This window comes from Mauremys reevesii, linkage group 1, assembly GCF_016161935.1.
Source record: "Mauremys reevesii isolate NIE-2019 linkage group 1, ASM1616193v1, whole genome shotgun sequence".
Taxonomy (NCBI): Eukaryota; Metazoa; Chordata; order Testudines; family Geoemydidae; genus Mauremys; species Mauremys reevesii.
Genome location: NC_052623.1, coordinates 52730359 through 52749260, shown reverse-complemented (window position 1 = coordinate 52749260; position 18902 = coordinate 52730359). Strand labels below are relative to the sequence as shown.

At 38.3% G+C, this 18902-nt stretch overlaps 1 protein-coding gene across 4 annotated transcripts in view; it reads right to left on the bottom strand.

The window, feature by feature from the left end:
* FRY (FRY microtubule binding protein) overlaps nt 1–18902 on the bottom strand; it is a 385515-nt gene that overhangs the window by 143436 nt on the left and 223177 nt on the right. For all 4 annotated transcript variants that reach the window (XM_039535002.1, XM_039535008.1, XM_039535030.1 and 1 more), the window contains 8 exons: nt 16707–16814; nt 11775–12030; nt 7593–7775; nt 6570–6656; nt 5195–5454; nt 4725–4914; nt 2283–2407; nt 1635–1692 (listed from right to left, as the gene is read on the bottom strand). In XM_039535002.1, coding sequence (XP_039390936.1) covers nt 1635–1692; nt 2283–2407; nt 4725–4914; nt 5195–5454; nt 6570–6656; nt 7593–7775; nt 11775–12030; nt 16707–16814 — 1267 coding nt within the window. The remainder of the gene's footprint in view (nt 1–1634; nt 1693–2282; nt 2408–4724; nt 4915–5194; nt 5455–6569; nt 6657–7592; nt 7776–11774; nt 12031–16706; nt 16815–18902) is intronic.

Genomic DNA, 18902 nt, shown 5'->3' with positions numbered 1-18902 from the left:
TCATGTGGAGGTGCAGACATTAAAATAATGCCAGCCTGGTCACTGAAGCAGTGTTTAAAGCAAAGCAGTATTCGGATGTATTTGCTTATGATGGAGCATTACTACATTTGTGTGTACCATAGTGCAGGTATGCTTACATAACAACACAGGTATGTTCACATTTCTAACTTTCTAAACAATTCTTGAATAACAGTTTATAGCCATATTTGTCCATGAGGAAAAAGTGGACATGATATTCCTGAAATTCTGGACCAAAAATAACTTTTAATATTCAAGTTTTGGTGCTGAAAACACACTTTCTTCATGTGCTGAAATAATATCATATGATATCCAAGAATGCTGCCTCTTGGATCTTTGAAAGTGAGCATCAACATGGTAGTCTTAGTTCATAAACTCTCTCCTGTATTTTATACTTTCACTAGGAGAAAGTGTGATTTAAAGTGTCTCAGAACCCTAAGGCTTCCTCTTCACCTAACGCTTCCAGGAAGCTCTCCTTCACCTGCAGAAAAAACCCTGCTTTGCTCCTGACAAATGTGAAGTCAGTTGGCAAGGCCTGCTCTTTGCCTGAACCACTGTAAGTAGGGTGATGGGGGTGGGTGGTAATAGGCACCTACATAAGACAAAGCCCTGAATACCGCGGCTGTCCCTATAAAATCAGGATATCTGGTTAACCTAGCTGGAAGTGCAGCCTGCAAAGCCTTCTTGGGAGTGAAGGGAGCTACAAAGATGACTTGTTTTGTCTTGTCTTGTCTTCCAGTGAACACCAGAAAGTATGTCTTTCCTCTCCTTCCCCTCTTCCTATTGCTCTAAATTAGAAAAAAATCAAGGGAAAGTGATAAGACCAGTCACTGCACTTAGTAGTGGAATTTGCAGTCAATATAAGAAAACCTCATTAAAAGTTATATTTTCCCTGAGTGCAAGGGCAGTCTACACTTGAAAGTTGTACCAGCATAAATATTTTGTTTAGGGGTGTGATTTGTTATCAATATAGTTATACTAATACAATCCCTAGTGCGGATGCAGTTATATCAATATAAAGATACCTTAGACGGTAATAAGTTATGTTGCTATAAGCAATTTTATTTTATTTATATCAATTTAATTGCATCCACACTGGGGGGGCTGGAGGTTACAGAACTAGAACTACACCAGTAGAATTAAAGCAGGGCAGCTTTCCAGTGTAGACAAGGGCTAACGGAAACTGAAGTCCCTGGTAAGACCTGTCTATACTACAGAGATAAACCACATTTCCAACGCTGTTGTGAAACACGGTTGTGGCTCAGTCATGTTACAATATCTTTTCCCCTCACCATCATAAGTGGGATTTCACTATATCTAAATTCACCATGAAGAGGTGCCACTGTATTTAACTAACTTGTTCCTCCCCTAAAAATGTAAATACCAATTTATGAACTGTATATTTTACACAATAATTTAATTTTAAATAATCCATTTAAATTCAGTTTTAAATGGAATTGCTTTCTAATTTTTTCTTATTGAAAAGTTCCTTTATTAAATATCAAGCTAGAGTTATCAATAGGATGTCTTTCTGTTTTTTTTTTTAAAGAAACATATTTACTACTTTTAACTTCATATTGCAATTTAAATAAACAAATCTCATTTCTTGAACTAACCTCTGGTCTTCTTTCTAGGGCTTCTTTCATTAATGGGTGAAGTTCTTCTACTAATTCCCTAAATTAAAACAAAACAAAAACTTTCTAAACAAAATCCTTCATAATTGAGTCCATCTTCATGAATTCAATGCTCCTTTTAAGATAAAGAGTATTACACTACATTCTATAAGGCTTCGATAACACATTTATTGATCTGGATAATGTATGTTCCCTCCCAGCTACATATTTGGACACTGATATTCTTGTGGTCCAATGAGCAAGGACAAATCTTAGGAAGGGTTCCAACTAGGGCTGCAGTTTCTACACCAAGGCAGTGGGAGAAAGTACTAACATAATGGGAGGTTAGATTAAACCTAATATGAATAGAAAGGTAAAGCTTTTTAGTGCTTATAAAATATTAGGTTACCGGGGAAACACTATCTGCATCTTTCACCCAGAACTTCCATCCAATACCACATCACAAGCATAGACTGCTAATTCAGTGCTCCTTGTCACTCCCTTCTCCCACAAAAGTCAACACACTATTTATTACATAATCACTAACATTTTAAAATTAAAATTTTAAAAATTAATAATTTTACATTAAAACAAAAACAGCATATCTGAATTAAAAGAATGTTCCTGAGATTATTGTAAACTCTGCGGTACCTGAAAACAAGAGAATTTGTTCTTCCAAATCCTAATACGAGTGATTCTGTGATTTCTATGCTTTCAAGTCTCATCAAAGGTACTAGCTGCTTTAACAGGACTCCAACAGATGGGGTTCCTATAGCCTAAAATATATTTATTAAGAAATCACCAACATTTAATTATTAGCATTACCCATATCAAATAAACAATTACAGATTCCAAAGCATGAATGAGTATTCAACAAAAAAAGAATAATTTAAGAGTCAATAAGTGCCTTGTGTAAATCATAATGAAATGACTTTATAACTGGATATGTTCTAATTGTCTGTCTTCTACACCATATCCATGTGAGTAAAGTCCAGTATATATATGGATCAAAGCAATTTCAATCACTAATTTTAATCATGATTTAAATCAGCAAGCAGAAAACATTGATTTAAATAATTAATTTATAATCTTGTTTTACATTTGAACTTACTTATATTCCTTAAAAAAGGTTTATTCTCATTGGTTGGTAACCATTAAAACATGTTGATTTGCAATCAGATATACTTTTTCACTAAATGTAGTGCTTCATTTTGCTAACCAGGAGGCTACACTATATCTATACACATTTATTTAAGCAATTAGATAGCTTTAACTTACATTTAATTCAGACTCTTAATTTTTTACATTTTTCTATGTTAGAAAATGGAGAATGTTGTATTTCTCATTTACTAGATGATGATTAATTTTTACTAGTGATTGATGTTATGCTCTATTTGGATGGAAATTAAAATTAAATTAAAAATGCAAAAAACTGCAATTTTTAATTAAATAAAACTTCCTGCAAAGCATAAGAAAAAAGTTTATCAAAACATGTGTTGCATTTAAAACGAACTGATTTATTAAACAGTTTATCCATCCATTCATCCATCAGCAGGAAGTTGAAGCAGACAAATTCAATGGAAATGAGATGTAAATTTTTGACAGTGAGGGTAATTAACCATTGGAACAATTTACCAACGGTCGTGGTGGATTCTCTGTCCGTGACAATTTTGAAATCAAGATTGGATGTTTTTCTAAAAGATATGCTCTAGGAATTATTTTGGGGTAGTTCTATTGCCTCTGTTATATGACTAGATGATCACAATGGCCTTGGAATCTATCGATCTATTGTTAGTGAACTGATTATTTCTGGTCACTATAGCCTTCAAGATTTTAGAACCAGTAGATCTAATCCTTTCACATCTAGTTTTTATTGACAGATTGTAAGAAAAAACCCCAGCTTTCCGGCTTTTTCAACTTCCAACTGGTTACTTAACTTTGCATAAAAGAGTCATTAAACTGAACTAGCCGAATAAACAGAAATGAAGAAAACAGTCTCTTAATCTACAGAAAAGGTTACTGCTGTCAAAAGCTGGTTTGGCACTTCAACAACACTGGATCCAGGTGCTTAGCCAGTGACTCCCACCAGTTCAGTGGGTTGACTTTCTTCAAATCTTGGCAGCAAACAAAAAAACAAAACAAAATTTGGAGATATACCTATCCCCTAGAACTGAAAGGGACCTTGAAAGGTCATTGAGTCCAGCCCCCTGCCTTCACTAGCAGGACCAACTACTGATTTTTGCCCCAGATTCCCTCAAGGATTGAACTCATAATGCTGGATTTAGCAGGCCAATGCTCAAAACACTGAGCTATTCTCCCCTCCCCAAGTACTCCAATATTATTTTTGTAGTTAACTTAAATTATTTTAATATATTATAGTAAGTTTAGGCCTTAACATAGGTTGTCAATTTCAAATTTAATTTTAAATAGCATATTTTTATGAATAAATCTGAATTTAAATAAAACATCTGATTTTAATTTTTTAAACTCTGGTTTAAAAGTTTTCTGTATTTTAAAAGACAGTATTGTACTTTATTTTCATAGATAGTATTGTACTTTTTAAATTAAATTTACAATATCAATAAAAGACTCCAGTCAATGAATTTGTAGGAACTAGTACATTTCTCAAGCAGTTACCACTTGGCCTTTGGTTTCATATCACACTCCAGAATTGCAATAATGGCGCAGAAATACATTGCCCATTGTGCCTTATTGCTTATGTATGTGCTATAACAGTACTTAACAGAGTGATCTGCATTAAAAGCATGACACAAGGTAAAGTTAACTTTAGCATATTATGTGCAGCATTTCCATACTTTGACTATATACTATTTAGAATATGAATTAACAACATAACACAGGAATGTGCTGCAAATATCACAGGAATTGTCAAATATTTAATGGCAAATGGTGTAATGTGCTATACAAATGAATGTTTTCACTAATAAATAATAATACTTAAACCAAATCACATATGTCAAAATAGCCCTCAGATGTACTTTTATCACTACTACTTGGCTTTCACATGTAAATTCTTTTAAAAACATATTTAAAATAATTACGGAATAATTCTTCTGAAGCATGCCATGTCACCTTGTTATCGTAGCTCACTGTTCCATCGGGAGTGGTAGCCATGATCTCTGGAGTTGAAGCACGTAAGTGTCCAGGGCTCATAATACTGGGTTTCGCTACTCCAAAGCAGAGAATAAGATAGTTTCTCCACAGAGTTACATAGTTGTCTCCACTGCTCGCTGTACTGGTTTTCTTTGCATTAACAGGGATACTGGAATTTAAAAAAAAAAAAAAAAGTTAATTCCAGTTCCTAATTTTAATTTTCCAGAGCTTTTTTAAAAAATGAAACAAGCCGAGTAACAACAACTATACTATTAAATAAAATCAATGAAGACAATAAGAAAAGGAATCATTACAGTTTAAAGTGGCAATCATCATATCAAATACCAAAAGTCTGGATACTATTAGCATAGCTGGACTGCCAAACTGGTCTGAAAATACGGGTCTATAGAATTTACATAATAATGTCACTAACCCAGAGTATCACTTACTTTGGATCCACAAGAGGCATTACTAGCTGTAACCGCGTAAAAGCATATGGCCAAGCATAGCTAAGAGCTGTAGGACAATGTTTTGGTAAATTCTCTTGTCTAAGAAAACTGAAGAGGCAGAGAACCCATGGATCCTTAACTGACTGTGCAAATATCCAGACATGGGAAGGGCTTTTTACATCATAATGACTATTTACTAAGACTGCATTCCATTCTACCAGCCATTGCAAATCCACATTGTGTGTTAATGGTAATGTAGTCTGTGGAAAGAAAAAACAAAACAAAATCACAGTGGTAGTAACTTATTCCCAACTATTTATGTCTGCAAGGCATTTAGGCACCTACTTCCTAAATAAAGATGCTCACATGTTTTGCTCAATCAAGGCATTAATCGGTTATAAATGCCATCTCCTATTGGCAAGAGCTGTTCCCATCATGTGAAGAAACCAATTCTCTACTGTATATTCTTTAACTCTTTTCTTAAGAAAAATATCTGTGGGAATGAAGGCTAAAAATGTGTAAATTTGGTACATTAATAACATTAATTAAATCTGAAAAACACTGATGTTATTGGGTCATAACTGTATATATAAAACTGTTTTTATATCATATACCAAACTTCTATATTGACAAAAACAAAACAAAGGAATGAACAATGACTAAGCAGTATGGGCATATGTTTTTATGTACACATTTATATACATACATATACTGACATAGATACAAATTTTCAGTGAAATTTTCAGTTTTGTTACAGACTTTTGTACCTAAGTCACTTAAATGCTTTTGAAAATTTTACCCATAAATAAAATCCCTGGAACTTTGGGGCAGGGACTGTGTCTTTCTTTATGTTTGTAAAGCACCTAGCACAATTGGTTGCTACTGTAGTACAGTGTATATTTTATGACTGCCAGGATAAAAAAAACCCAGAACTAATACTGACACTTACCACAAGGGAGGTGCTATGTACAATAAGGGGTAGATCCTCAGCTGGTGTAAATTCTCATAACTCCACTGATTTCAATGGAGCTATGACAATTTACAGGAGCTGAGGATCTGCCCCTATAAACATGAAATAGCTGGTGGTATATTGCAAATGTCTATCATCAGATAAATTACCATTGCTGGTGTAGTAATAGTGCACTTTCAGAGGCAACTTGTGCTCAGCTGAATAATAAATGAATTACCTGTAGTGTTAAAATGTTTTGAAATACAAATGCAGTTTTTAGACTAATCATATATCTTTTACATGTCTAGCATGTGGCACAGGAATTTTCTGTGCATTTCTAATAGCTTTCTTTAACTATTTCATGTTATATTTGTTCAGCATATATGGTGAACCATTAGCAATCAGTGAAAATAAACAAGTACTTACCGAATCAGAAACTGCCACATGAATAAAACTTTCAAGAATAGAAGAACTTAGTTGATCCATGACATCAATCATAGGCCTGTCATCATCCTGTACAAATTAAGGTAATAGCAGTCAACTACTTTCCTTGGCTAACGGATTCTTTTAATCTTTGTTTAATACACGAAACAGAACTGCATGAAAGATTATAAGATACAGAATTGGTAAAAAATATATTCAGGTGGTTGTCTTGATGGATAAATTTTGCCTTTTGTTGTATTAACCTCAAAGTCAAGCCCAGTTTGTGGTTTGAAAGGAAGTTAATTACTGGTCTTAGTTCACTGTTTACTGAACAAAAGTGCTCATCAGAAAATCCCATATGACTTGGGACATCTGGTATCAAAGGACTGAAAACCTAGCTTAACTGTTTAATTAAAGCATTCCTTTTCTATGAACACACATATTTGTGTTCTCAGGCAGCTGGATGGCTCAATGTGTTGGGGCCATCCGCACACAGCAAGACTACATACTTTTATATCTGTACACAAGAAAAGAGTTAGACTTCTGTACCGTACAAGGAATATTTTATGTGAATAAAGTTAAATGTTTATTATGCTGTTTTTGTTGAATATACTGACATGCTGTAATAGTGAATTTTATCTTCACTAAAAATTAATAATGTGGATGATACAAAAATTATTTGCTCAATTCAAGGAACGACTTTACAGTATACCTTTGGGTGTACTTTATAACAGAAAAAAAACCTGAAAAAGGGTTTGATGTTGTGCAAAACTGGAGGTTCTTTGTGAACAACATAACAGGTTTTGCAAAAAGAACATGATTAGTCCTTTACAGTCAACAGCTCATAAACTGTAAGGTCTGCAATAATCAAATTAAAATGGCAAATTCCAAATACGTCAAATGTTTTATTTATAATAAATGACCTCTTGCATTATATGCATTATGGTAAAGCAGCACTGTTAATTTTAGTTCAGAGCTTTATCTCTGGAAAATTTTCTTTTGAAACTTCTAAAAAAAAATCCATACCTCTGCCTGTCCCAGGGCGAGAAATAAAGCACGGATCTCTCTGAGAATCAAAACTGCTAGTTTACGGGTAGCAACCTGGAAACTACAAAGTAGTACCAGTGCAAATCCTTCCACAGCATGTAGTACGTTGGAATAAGGACTTCTTTCAGACTGTATCCTATGGCTGGATCCGTTTGGTATCAGCTGTAAAGAAATGAGAAAACTATACTCAATAGAGGGAAATATTAATGGGGGATGAGGATGAGGTTACTCAGAAATGCTCTATTTGGACGCTCACGAGAATGAAAACAGATAGGCCACAACTTTATTTTAGTTTGGGGGCTGGGAGGGCTATCAGGCATTAACTGGGTCCCATGTTGGGTTAAATTGGTTGTGAAGGCTAGGACTATAACAGCGTTTAAAAGAGAACTGGATAAATTCATGGCGGTTAAGTCCATAAATGGCTATTAGCCAGGATGGGTGAGGAATGGTGTCCCTAGCCTCTGTTTGTCAGAGGATGGAGATGGATGGCAGAAGAGAGATCACTTGCTCATTGCCTGTTAGGTTCACTCCCTCTGGGGCACCTGGCATTGGCCACTGTTGGTAGACAGATACTGGGCTAGATGGACCTTTGGTCTGACCTGGTACGGCCGTTCTTATGTTCTAAATGGCCCCATGACATACAATGAAGGAATGAGGATTGGTTCTCTTAGTTGCTCTCCACTTAATTCAAGGTTAATCCCACTGCTAGATTCCACTATCCTCCTCCAGCAAGGGGGCATGAAGGTGGACAAGGGAGTACATAGTTTGTGAGGATTTAAGACTTCCTCTCATCCTACAGGTTAACAGGGTCCACTAGGCCGTCCTAGGTATTGTGCTCTGTCCCACGTGCTGACCCTTTGAAGCCTATTACCTGCACTGGACACCAACCACAAATTGCAACAATATTTATTGAAATTTATTTAACCCTTCCCCCTTTTTAATTATTTTCATAAGTGCCATAACTTATCCTTATTATCCCCACCGGCCAGGACTCTAGGATATCCACTAGATATCTTATCACTCTTGCCCAGAGGGAAAAATTCCTCCCTGATCCCAAAAAAACAACTGGATAAGACCCACAGCAGGTCTGGAAAGCAGAGGCAGATTAAGAGTTCCTGGAACCCTGGGCCAGAGCAAGTAGGGGGCCCCACCCCATCCCTTCCACCTGCTGTCCCGCCCCTATTCCACACACTCCGTCAGCAGCCCCGCTCATAGCCACACCCCTTTCTGCCTCTTCCCCAGGGCCCTGCTCCCATTCCACCCAGGGTCCCCATATTCTGCGCCCCCACTGCAATCCCACAACCATTTTGCTACTTTCTGGGCCCCTCCCCCACACTGCAGTCCCAAGACTGGAAAAGCTCTGTCCCTCTGCCACAGCCTCAGGCTGCAGCAGGGAGTGAGAGCTCCCCGAGCCCTGAGGCAGCGGCAGGTAGCGAGAGCTCCTTCAGTCCCAGGGCCGCAGCAGGGGTCCCAGCGCTGGGGCTTCCCCCGCCAACTCCCACACTTCTGCGGGAGACCAGGGTTGAGGCGCTGAGGGCTTCCTCTGCAGCCCCTGGCTTTTGCTGGGGAGCAGGGGCGTGAGGGCACAGGGGCTTCTCCTGCCGCGCCCGCAAGGCGCTGCTACTGGGGAGCGGGGCCAGGCATGAGGCTCTCCCTGCTTTCCCGGCGGCCAGGGCCCCTGGGCACAGGCCCTGTAGGCCCAGTGCCTAATCTGTCACTGCTGGAAACCCAGCTCTGACAACTAGAGTACCTGCTGGGCAGATGGGATAGCTTTCAGCAAGAAGAAATGTTCAAAGCTTAAACATGCCTAGTAGGGAGGGGGTTTTGCTGGAACTAATCATCTCCCTCACCATCCCTTGAATTGACCAATGTAGCAGCTAAGGGAGGTGAAGCTCCACTCCATTGTCCACAGCCCCAGTCACCCTTATAACTGCAAGATCCCCATTTTCATTCTGGGCAGGAACAGAAGATAGGAAGGGGGACAATTGCTTTTCAGATGCTGGCTCAAAATAAGCAATGAGCATTTCTACAGGCAGGATCAAGCCCTTACAGCAGATAATTAAATAATTGTGTTAATCTCAGTGCTGACGATGCCAAGCATTCAAATATCATGAGTCAGCCCCCTGCAAATCATAATATTGATAAAAAATAAGACCAAAATAAATGAAGGAGGATGTCTTTTTAGTTGTCTTCAGGTTTTTGAGCCTTTAAGGTGCACTCAGGTCATGTTTTCAAGTTTTCTTCCCTGACTATATGGTCTAGAAACTTAATTTCATTTTTAAATGAAAGCTGAGATTCTCATGTAATCACGGGATTCCAAAAGCTGTGGCTTTCAGAAAAAATGAATATCACAAGACTCAAAGTCATGAGAGTTGGCATCATTGGGAAGCATAGTGATATCCTCTAAAAACACATTGGGTCTATATAGTATTATTGATTCAACATAATCTACCATGGTACTTCATGACATAGGTGTTAGTATGGTGCTATTATATGAGAAATACATGAGAAAGATAGAGTGAGAGATACTGGAAACCGTGGCCAAATCTTTTAGACTTTGACAGATCGTTTAGGGAATACAAACAAAAAAGTTATTGAAAATTTCTGTTAAAAGCAAATGGTTTGTTCACTTTCTTGCTCAGCTGATTTTCAAAAAGTGCTGATCACCCACCCACTGTTGAAAATTAAGCCCTTTTACAGTATCTCAATTTGGGCACCTAAAATATTGAGACACCTAAATTCACTTTTGAAAATCTTGGCTATAAATGCTTATTTATCCAAACAAAATGGGAGATAAGGAATTTATTTGGATATGTATAGAAATTTAGATAAACTAAGTTTTTCAAGTTAGTGATGGACGCTGGGGGACATAATCTTAATCACATCATGATCTTTTGGATGAGTGGGGCTTTATTGTTGCTTATAAAAGTAATTAATTGGAAAAAAACATTGTATTCCCTTTGATGTTACCAGTAAAACAGATAGATAGATAGATAGATTCATGAGACAATGTAACACTTGGGAAGGGTTTATACAGATGCTCAAAAATCAGTGATCACAGATCATGAATATGTCAAATTTTAGAAAGTCTGAAGGGTAAAACAGAAAAACTTCGTGGCATTTTAGCATTATCTGTCAGTTACAGTGTTGGGAAAAAGTCTTCCTGTTGCCCCCCTTCCCACCCCCCCACTTTTATGTGTTTTTGTTAACAAGACTATTTTGGTTTGACATACATTCTCCTATGTTGCTGCACTACAATAACATGTAGTCCCCAGGCCCTTTAAATTGCTGCCAGAGCCCTGCTGCTGGAGCCCTGGGGTAGCGGCAGTCGGGCTCTGGGGGTTATTTAAAGGGCTGGGGTTCCCGCTGCCTTTACTGCCCTGGGCCCTTTAAATAGTCGCCGGAGCCCCACCGCCACTACCCCAGGGCTCTGGGGGCTATTTAATGGGCCGGGGTGGTAGAAGCAGGGGAGGCCTGGGCCCTTTAAATAGCCCCCAGAGCCCTGGAGTAGCGGGCCTGGGGCTCCCGCTGCCTCTACAGCCCCAGCCCTTTAAACTGCTGCCGGAGCTCCCAGATGCCACTGCAACCCCAGGGCTCTGGCAGGCTCTGGCGGCTATTTAAAGGACCCGGGGTGGTAGAGGCCCCAGCCCTTTAAATAGCCGCCGGAGCCTGCCGGAGCCCTGAGGTAGCAGCAGCAGCCGGGGGCTCCAGCAGCAGTTTAAAGGGCCAGGGCTGTAGCAGCGGCCGAGCCCTGGGCCCTTTAAACTGCTGCCGGAGCCCCCAGCTGCCGCTGTTATCCCGGCGGGTGAGGGGGAGGGCACTTACCTGTACAGGGCGGGCCAGGGCTGGCTCTGACCCCCCCATCCCCGCCCCGCCTGCCCAAGGCCCCGCCCCTTCTGGGGGCCAGAGCCGGCCCCAACCCAGCCCCGTACCGGTAAGTCCCTATTTCTACTTTCACCCCTGCTTCCAGCCCTACATTTCTATGCTTCTATGAGACAGCTGAACCAACTGTTTTATAGAAAAAAGTCTAACAGCAGTGAATTCTGCTGGGGCACAACTTGAGTAAATAAGGCATACATAAAACAGAACACTATCCAGGAAAAGTTAAACAGCATCATAAATGGGTATAACTATTGGAATGCAGTTCTCTTTTATTCATACCTCTGATGATCTGCTTTTTGTCTGTTCACTGGCTTTTCCTGGAGTGTGTATTACAAGTTTCCATTGTGTAAGCAACTGTAGCAGTAACTTCAGGGAAGTATCAAGAAGAGTGTGATGCATATCATTCACTTCGCGTAGTAGGAAGTTAGTAAAACCAAAGAGCACATCCTCTCGCCAGTCAACAAAGTCAACAAGTAGACCCTGAAGAGAATTTTGTGCAATGTGCCGAAGTTCATCATCCATGTGGATGGAGAGTCTGCATGTTAAAATAAAAGTGACACTAAAAATGTAAACACCATTAAATGGTGTAATTGAGAAAAGTATAAATTAGCACTGACAGAAATTCCCCAAAGTTAATGTAAAATTTCATAAAACAATTCAAGCTTTTATTGTTATTGACCACAATCACCATCATCAACATTTTAAAGAAATTCTTGCTACACCAGTACTTGAATACATACATAGAACCAAAAGATATGTTTGCTCCAGTCCAAAAAGATACTATAGAGCAACTTTATGAGCAACTTATTTTTTCACTTACAAGAGCATGTTTCAAGATAGTTGAAATATGGCAACTTTGCAGTTTCTCAGAACAAAGAATACTGCTGACTTGATCACTTATGAGATCAAAAGTCTTTCAGGATAATGCATGCACCTCAGATTTTTTTTTTTTACTTCCAAGATAAAATCAATCAATCAAACAAACAAAAACAAGCAAAAAACGCCCATGTGCCCATAGAACATTTAAAATGAACCTTCAACTCAGAAAAATAAAATTATAGTTATTTGAGAGAGGAACTTTAAATGAAATTAAAAATTCCTAACTAGAACACAAACATTGCCTCATACTTTCATTTCTTCTGGGAAACAGAAATAGAAACCACAAGCTCCATGATACTCTCCATTTTTTAAGAACTAGAAGTCTATCCCCCTCAAAGTATTTTCTAAGGAACTGGCATCTTAGATCCCATTTTCTCTATTTTATTTTCTCTGTTTCTATATTTGCACCTCATTTGTGCCCTTTTCTGATGGACAGCAATCCATGTTTTCTCTTTAGAATAAAATGAGAAAGTCACTTCATAGCTTGTAGCTGGGCAGAATGAAATACGCTCAGCACATTTTTAAGTTTGTCACTTCCACAGTGTACTAAGTCTTCATTAACCAAAAGTTGGTAATATTGATGGATGGGTTAGCATCCACTTTCCAAGTATTTAAATTTAGTTGTCCCTGAATAATTAGAAATGAGGATATATTTGTGAATAATCAGAGAAAAATCTAGAGGGACCCCAATAATGTGCACTGGACCAAATTATTTTCTGTTAAAATTGGACAATGTGGTAAAATTGAGAGAAGAATTTGGTTCAGTATGTGTAAAAATGAAGTTAATTGACTCCAACCAGTCTGAAAATTCTTCAAAGGCAGGTCAAAGACTGTTTTATTCTATGCAAGGAAAGTCTAATTGCCATGAAATTTCACCAAAAGAGAACATGACTCCAAAGTGGATTGCTATGCTTTATGATCCTGTGGTGGGACAGGTTTCTACCCCAGTCAGCAAAGGGCGAAAGAGCTCCTCTCAGTACCTGTGAGGCCTGCCAAACCTGAGATGGGCAGCTTCTTAAAAGGGAGGATCCAAGCCCAGTGCAGGGTGACACTCAGAGGGAAGCAAAACTAGAGCACAGAGCAGGGGCTGCTTACCCAGAAAAGCTGCTTAAGAGCCTTTGCTGCATGGACCCTTTGGAGACACAGAGGGACCATCTTTAATTCATTTTTCTTTCGTTAGGGCCCAGGGCACTCAGCCTGGGCAACCTCAGACATACAGGGGATTATGAACCCATTCCCTCTTCACAGAGACTATTGACCTTCTGCCTTGTGAGGGAAAGCAAGGGTGAGCCCGGACTGTTTTGCGGCCTGCAGGACTATTTTGTTTCCCTTTTATACTTTGAACGGCTGTTATGCCCAGAAGGGAGAGAGCTGCCTCCCTCAAACTTCCAGTCAGAGGCCCGCACCCAACATTCCAAACCAGAGTGACAGCAAGATTTACAGTCAGGAAAAGAACATCTGGAATGAGAGAGGTGCCCACCCTCACCCCTAGAGGTATAACCTGTGAAATATCCACATGAAATTCTTAACAAATTGGGAATTACTGTATTTCTCTGGCACTAAAGGAAGGCAATTTATCACCTCTCCGCTGGACTTAAAGATCACAAAACCAAGCAATAAACTCAGATTACGACTGAGTCATTCATGAAATGACTCTTCCTAAGTGACACATGGAGGTAGTGGAAAACAAAATACAGATTAAAACTGCCTCCAAACTCCAGTTACTGTATAAATGCATTGGACAACATTATCAAGAGAGATTAAAATTAAACCTAGTATAAAACCATAGCTCTGTAATACTATGGTAGTGGAGTCAGTAGAATGGACATGAATTGGATGAGTTACTATGGCTGCATTAAGAATTTCTCCTTATTACTCAGATGTAAGACTTTATGAGAAGAACTCTTTCTGGTAAATAATTTGGCTTGGCAAAGTCATTTTTAGGATGAAGCAGATCAGGTGATGTCAAGAAAATATAAAGACAAGTCATCCTGTAGTATATTGGTGGTAGTAAGTACTTTGGTTTCTCACAATTCCTACTGAGCAAGAAAGATCACCAAAGCCAGTAAATATTCACTTGTTTGCACTTCAGACCCTTAAATCTAAAACCTACCGTGGGGATTTGTAAAAAATTGATCCAGTGGGCAGCAAAAGGCAGAATATGAGCTTGACATCTGCTTTGCTGCTCATAATTTGGATACAGCTGTCTTGGAAGAAAACCTAGTTTTTGAGTTACAGATTCTTTCTGGGATTTGCCAAAAGACACATCTGTTCTAAGGATGAAAATTCAAACTAAACTATGGGTAAAAGAATCTGTTAAGCCAGAGATGTTGTTTAATCTTGAGAAAGAAAAACACATTAATAGCGTTTTGTCCAAACATCAGAGCTCACATAGATCACTACTGAAAGGTGGCCCAGGACTCTGGATTTCTCTTTTCAAAAGGATTATAGTTAGGAAAGGTTGAATCCCCAAAACTTTAGATTCAAGTATGGATTTTAGTCATAAAATGTGATGAATCCTGAACCTGAAGTGAGAAAATATTGTAACGTATTATGCAGCATCTCCAGACCAGTAAAGTCGGAGCCCTTGGGATGCAGCTTGGGTGGCAGGAGAAGACTGGTGTGAGGGAAATAGCCCATATTTGAGTTGCGACTGGGCAAACTTTCATTGTTTTATAGTCAATGCACTTTATTCTGATAAAGATGTAAAAACAACTTTGTGTCTCTAGGTTAAAGGTCATTGGAGTAGTTCATAAACTTCCATCTAGATTAGACCCTCATGTTACTTCCCTAGTTGCCTTTCAAGGAAGCAACAACTGCCATAGGCCCATCAGAGAATGATGAATGAGTGCATGTGTTGACAAGTCATTACTAAGCTACTAAAATATTAAGCATGGGCCCCACATCCATTATCCCAGATGGAAGCTGGTACCACAGCACAAGGGAGTTGGGCAGAATCAACTATCTTTAAACCTCTGACCCCAAGACTCCAACCTGTACAGTTTAGACACAACCCAGGACGTGGCCCAAACTGGTTGGTCACTTATCTGATGATAATGGTGGACACAATGACTGCTTTGTCATTGTAATCCAATAATAATTCCATTTGAAGGGAAATATGCTGAAATCACTTAGTAAAGGTACCCTGACACCAGAATTGAGATATAATGGCAAAGGGTTCTGTGCTGAAAGTTCTTTGCTACCATCAGCTCTTATCATAAGTGTCGTATAACTGAATCTTCTCAGACTTGCACTGTGTCACTGCTATGATATCTATGAGCCCACCTCCATTGTATAGATGCTGTGCCTTAATCCCCCTCCTTCATGATAGAGACACTGTATCCAGACAAATCAGAGGTAAGGACCCCAGCTCTGGGAGATAGAGACCCAAGCACTCCTGCCTCTCTATATTTTTTCTTTTAATTAAAAATAATTATGATTAGGCTTGGAAAGATTAGGTTTTTATTGGTAAAATGTCAGTAAATGTCAATTTCACTGTACATTCACAAACTGATGTAAAAATATTTCCGACAATAATAATCAAAATTTACAGATAGGCAAAGTAAGAAAAATGCTGCTTGAGAACTTATCAGAGTTTGATTTAAAGATACTTATTTTGTATATTTTGACATGTGATGTTGACTATTTGTGTTTTAACAGTTATAAAGCTTTAAATTTTTGAATTTTAACTTCTACTGTCATTAATTATTGTCTGACACCTCATTGTTTGACACCCCTCCATAACTGTGAAAATTTAAACAAATAAAAATTGAAGAAAATGCTTTAAAAATAAACACTGATATTATCTGTCAAAATGATAAAAAAATAAAAATCAAATTTTGCCAAGTCTGGTTACGATGTATTAGTAAGAAGAAGGTGAAAACACACCATCTCTAGTACATTATGTTTTGCCAAGTTGATGTGTAGGATTCATAATCCAAAACTGAATTTTAAAAGTTTGTTTTCCTATTACTGCAAAAATGAATCCTCTCTTCTCTTGTTTACCATACTATTATGTAAAAATAGTGAGAATTATATATACATCATATTACAAAAAATAGTTTGTTTTCAAAGTGCTACCAATGGGGTGAATCTATGTGCTGATCCACAGCATGAAAAACATCTTAAGAAAGCACATTTGCTTCTGTATCACATTTGGGGTTTTAGGCATAATGCCTCCTCTATGATAATACTGCTCAGGTCAGTTGAATCTTAAGCTTTAATAACAGATGATTTTGTACATCTATGTGCCACTAAGAAATAATTACACAGACTGGTGCTCAGTTTCATTCTGTTCTTGCTGATCAATCTTTTCAGTGTTTACACACTTACCTTGCCAGCAAGTCGATCAACTCAAGTTTTGACATTCCATCAGGAAGCAATCGAGGAATAGCAGCAACACATGTTCTGAAAAGATCGATTTTTGGTTTTCTCTCACCACTGAAAATATAAACCGGGTTTATGGATCACTGGAAGCTGACCAAACTTTAGAAATAAATGTTCAAGGATCTATAGTTTTGCTAAAATGTGATGGAAGAGATATAAAACATCTTAAAAAATGTATCTGCTTGAGTGCCAGACCACTGGTAAGGCCCTTGGCAAAAAGTCTAAGCACTAACAATATACAACAAGGAAACTTCTCTTAAATAAATGAGTGGCTTTAGCTGTTCTTGCACACATGACTACCAAAACATTTGCTTATTTCTGTGGCCTTACTGTAAAACGTATTATTTACCTCGCCATAGTACAGTATTTAAGAAGGCCCACATAATACACAGATTAAAGCACCAGATTCTGGCCCTCTATATGGCACTGGCACAGAGGTTACCTCACACCACCCGCAGAGCAGTTAGGAATTTGGAAGTGGGGAGAGAGGGGGACGGCACAGCCAGCGGCCAGAGCACCTATGTTGATCCCCGGCTGATGTAACAACCTCTTGGAGGCTGTTACCAGCTGGTACAATTTATAGCGACCCTAAGTCAGCTCTAAATTGTGCAATGGCCAAATTGCATCCTGGCAGCCCTGAGGATTGGGTGAGCATAAAGCTCTCTCAGAACCAAGGCTAGGGCCAAAATTTTGAAATTTCTTAACATCAGGCTAAGTTTCAACCAATGCTTATCTTAATGACAGATACTGTAACAAGCATGGCTCCTAGTTGTGCCACTTCCTATGATAATTACAAATATTTCTGTGAGAATGCAGGAGTAGAGTAGAAATTCTTCCTATAGTCTCCAAAAATGATCATTAATTTGACTATTTTTAACAAATCTTCTGCTATTTGGCTACCTGGCATTAGTAACCCATATAAATAAGCTAACCAAAGTACAATATTTTAACAGGCATGGTCTTTCACATAATTAATCATTTGTATTGCAATAGCACCCAGAGGCCCCAACCAAGATCAGTACCTCACTGTGGTAGGTACTCTACAAAAATGTATAAGAGAGAGACTCTGTCTTGAAAATCTTACAGTCTAAACAGACAAACCAAGGCACAGAGAATTGATGAGACTTTCCCAAAGTCACAGAACCCAGCTCTCCTGAGTGCCAGTCCAGTACCCTCTCTAGACTACATAGGGTATTAAATTTGGATATCTTATTCTCATGATAAATAACACAGATGGCATGAATTTAGAAACACTTAAACGAGACTAGAGAACATCACCGTTTTAATGCATTCTTGAAACTATTAATGTTACAAACACAGTCTATACTTATTATAATATGAAGATGTGAATTTAATAGTAGTTTTGTGGCCCTACTTGGCAGCCATTATTTCTCAGCACATTTTCATACATTCATCAGCTTGAATTTGGACTGTCAAAAATATAACAAATCCAAATGAATGTTCAATGTACTCTGCTTCCACTGTACAATGCATTAATATTATTTTTCATGATGAATTACTTAATAATATCTGTACCTTAAAGTGCATCTTAATTGAATAGATTCTCATTATGAAAATCTGAATTTGCTTGTGAAGTGCATTGAGATCCACTAATGAAAAGCATGATGTAAGAGCTAGGCATTGTTATTATCTCTAAACTATAATTTTTCATCTGAGAATTTAACAATCTAATCCTGGTGATCTGTCCTAGTACTTCATTAATACCAATACCACTAGAAGAAGAAATTTGCAGGGCTTCTAGGCAGACAAAGCAGGTTCAGTATTAGACATTTAATTAGTATACAGTTCTTTACTAGCAGTGACTCAGGCTAATAGTTTATGCATTGAGTGGAAGCTTGTGAACTAACAGTTCAAGAATAAACCTTTATAATGGTAGATGTGAAAATATTTATAAATATTATGTCTCTAGGTTGTTCCAGTAGTTTAGCAACTCTTCAGAGCACTCCTATGGGAGGATCCAAATCTGACAAGACTTCATGTTCAGACATTATCTGGGCTAGTGAGGACTTAGCATGCAAGATTTTACTAAGGAATGGCTGACATAGCTCTGCAGTGATCTCTTTGATTGATTCAGAAACCCATATAATGAATTCTGGATGAAGTTGCTTCCACCTGTTTTCA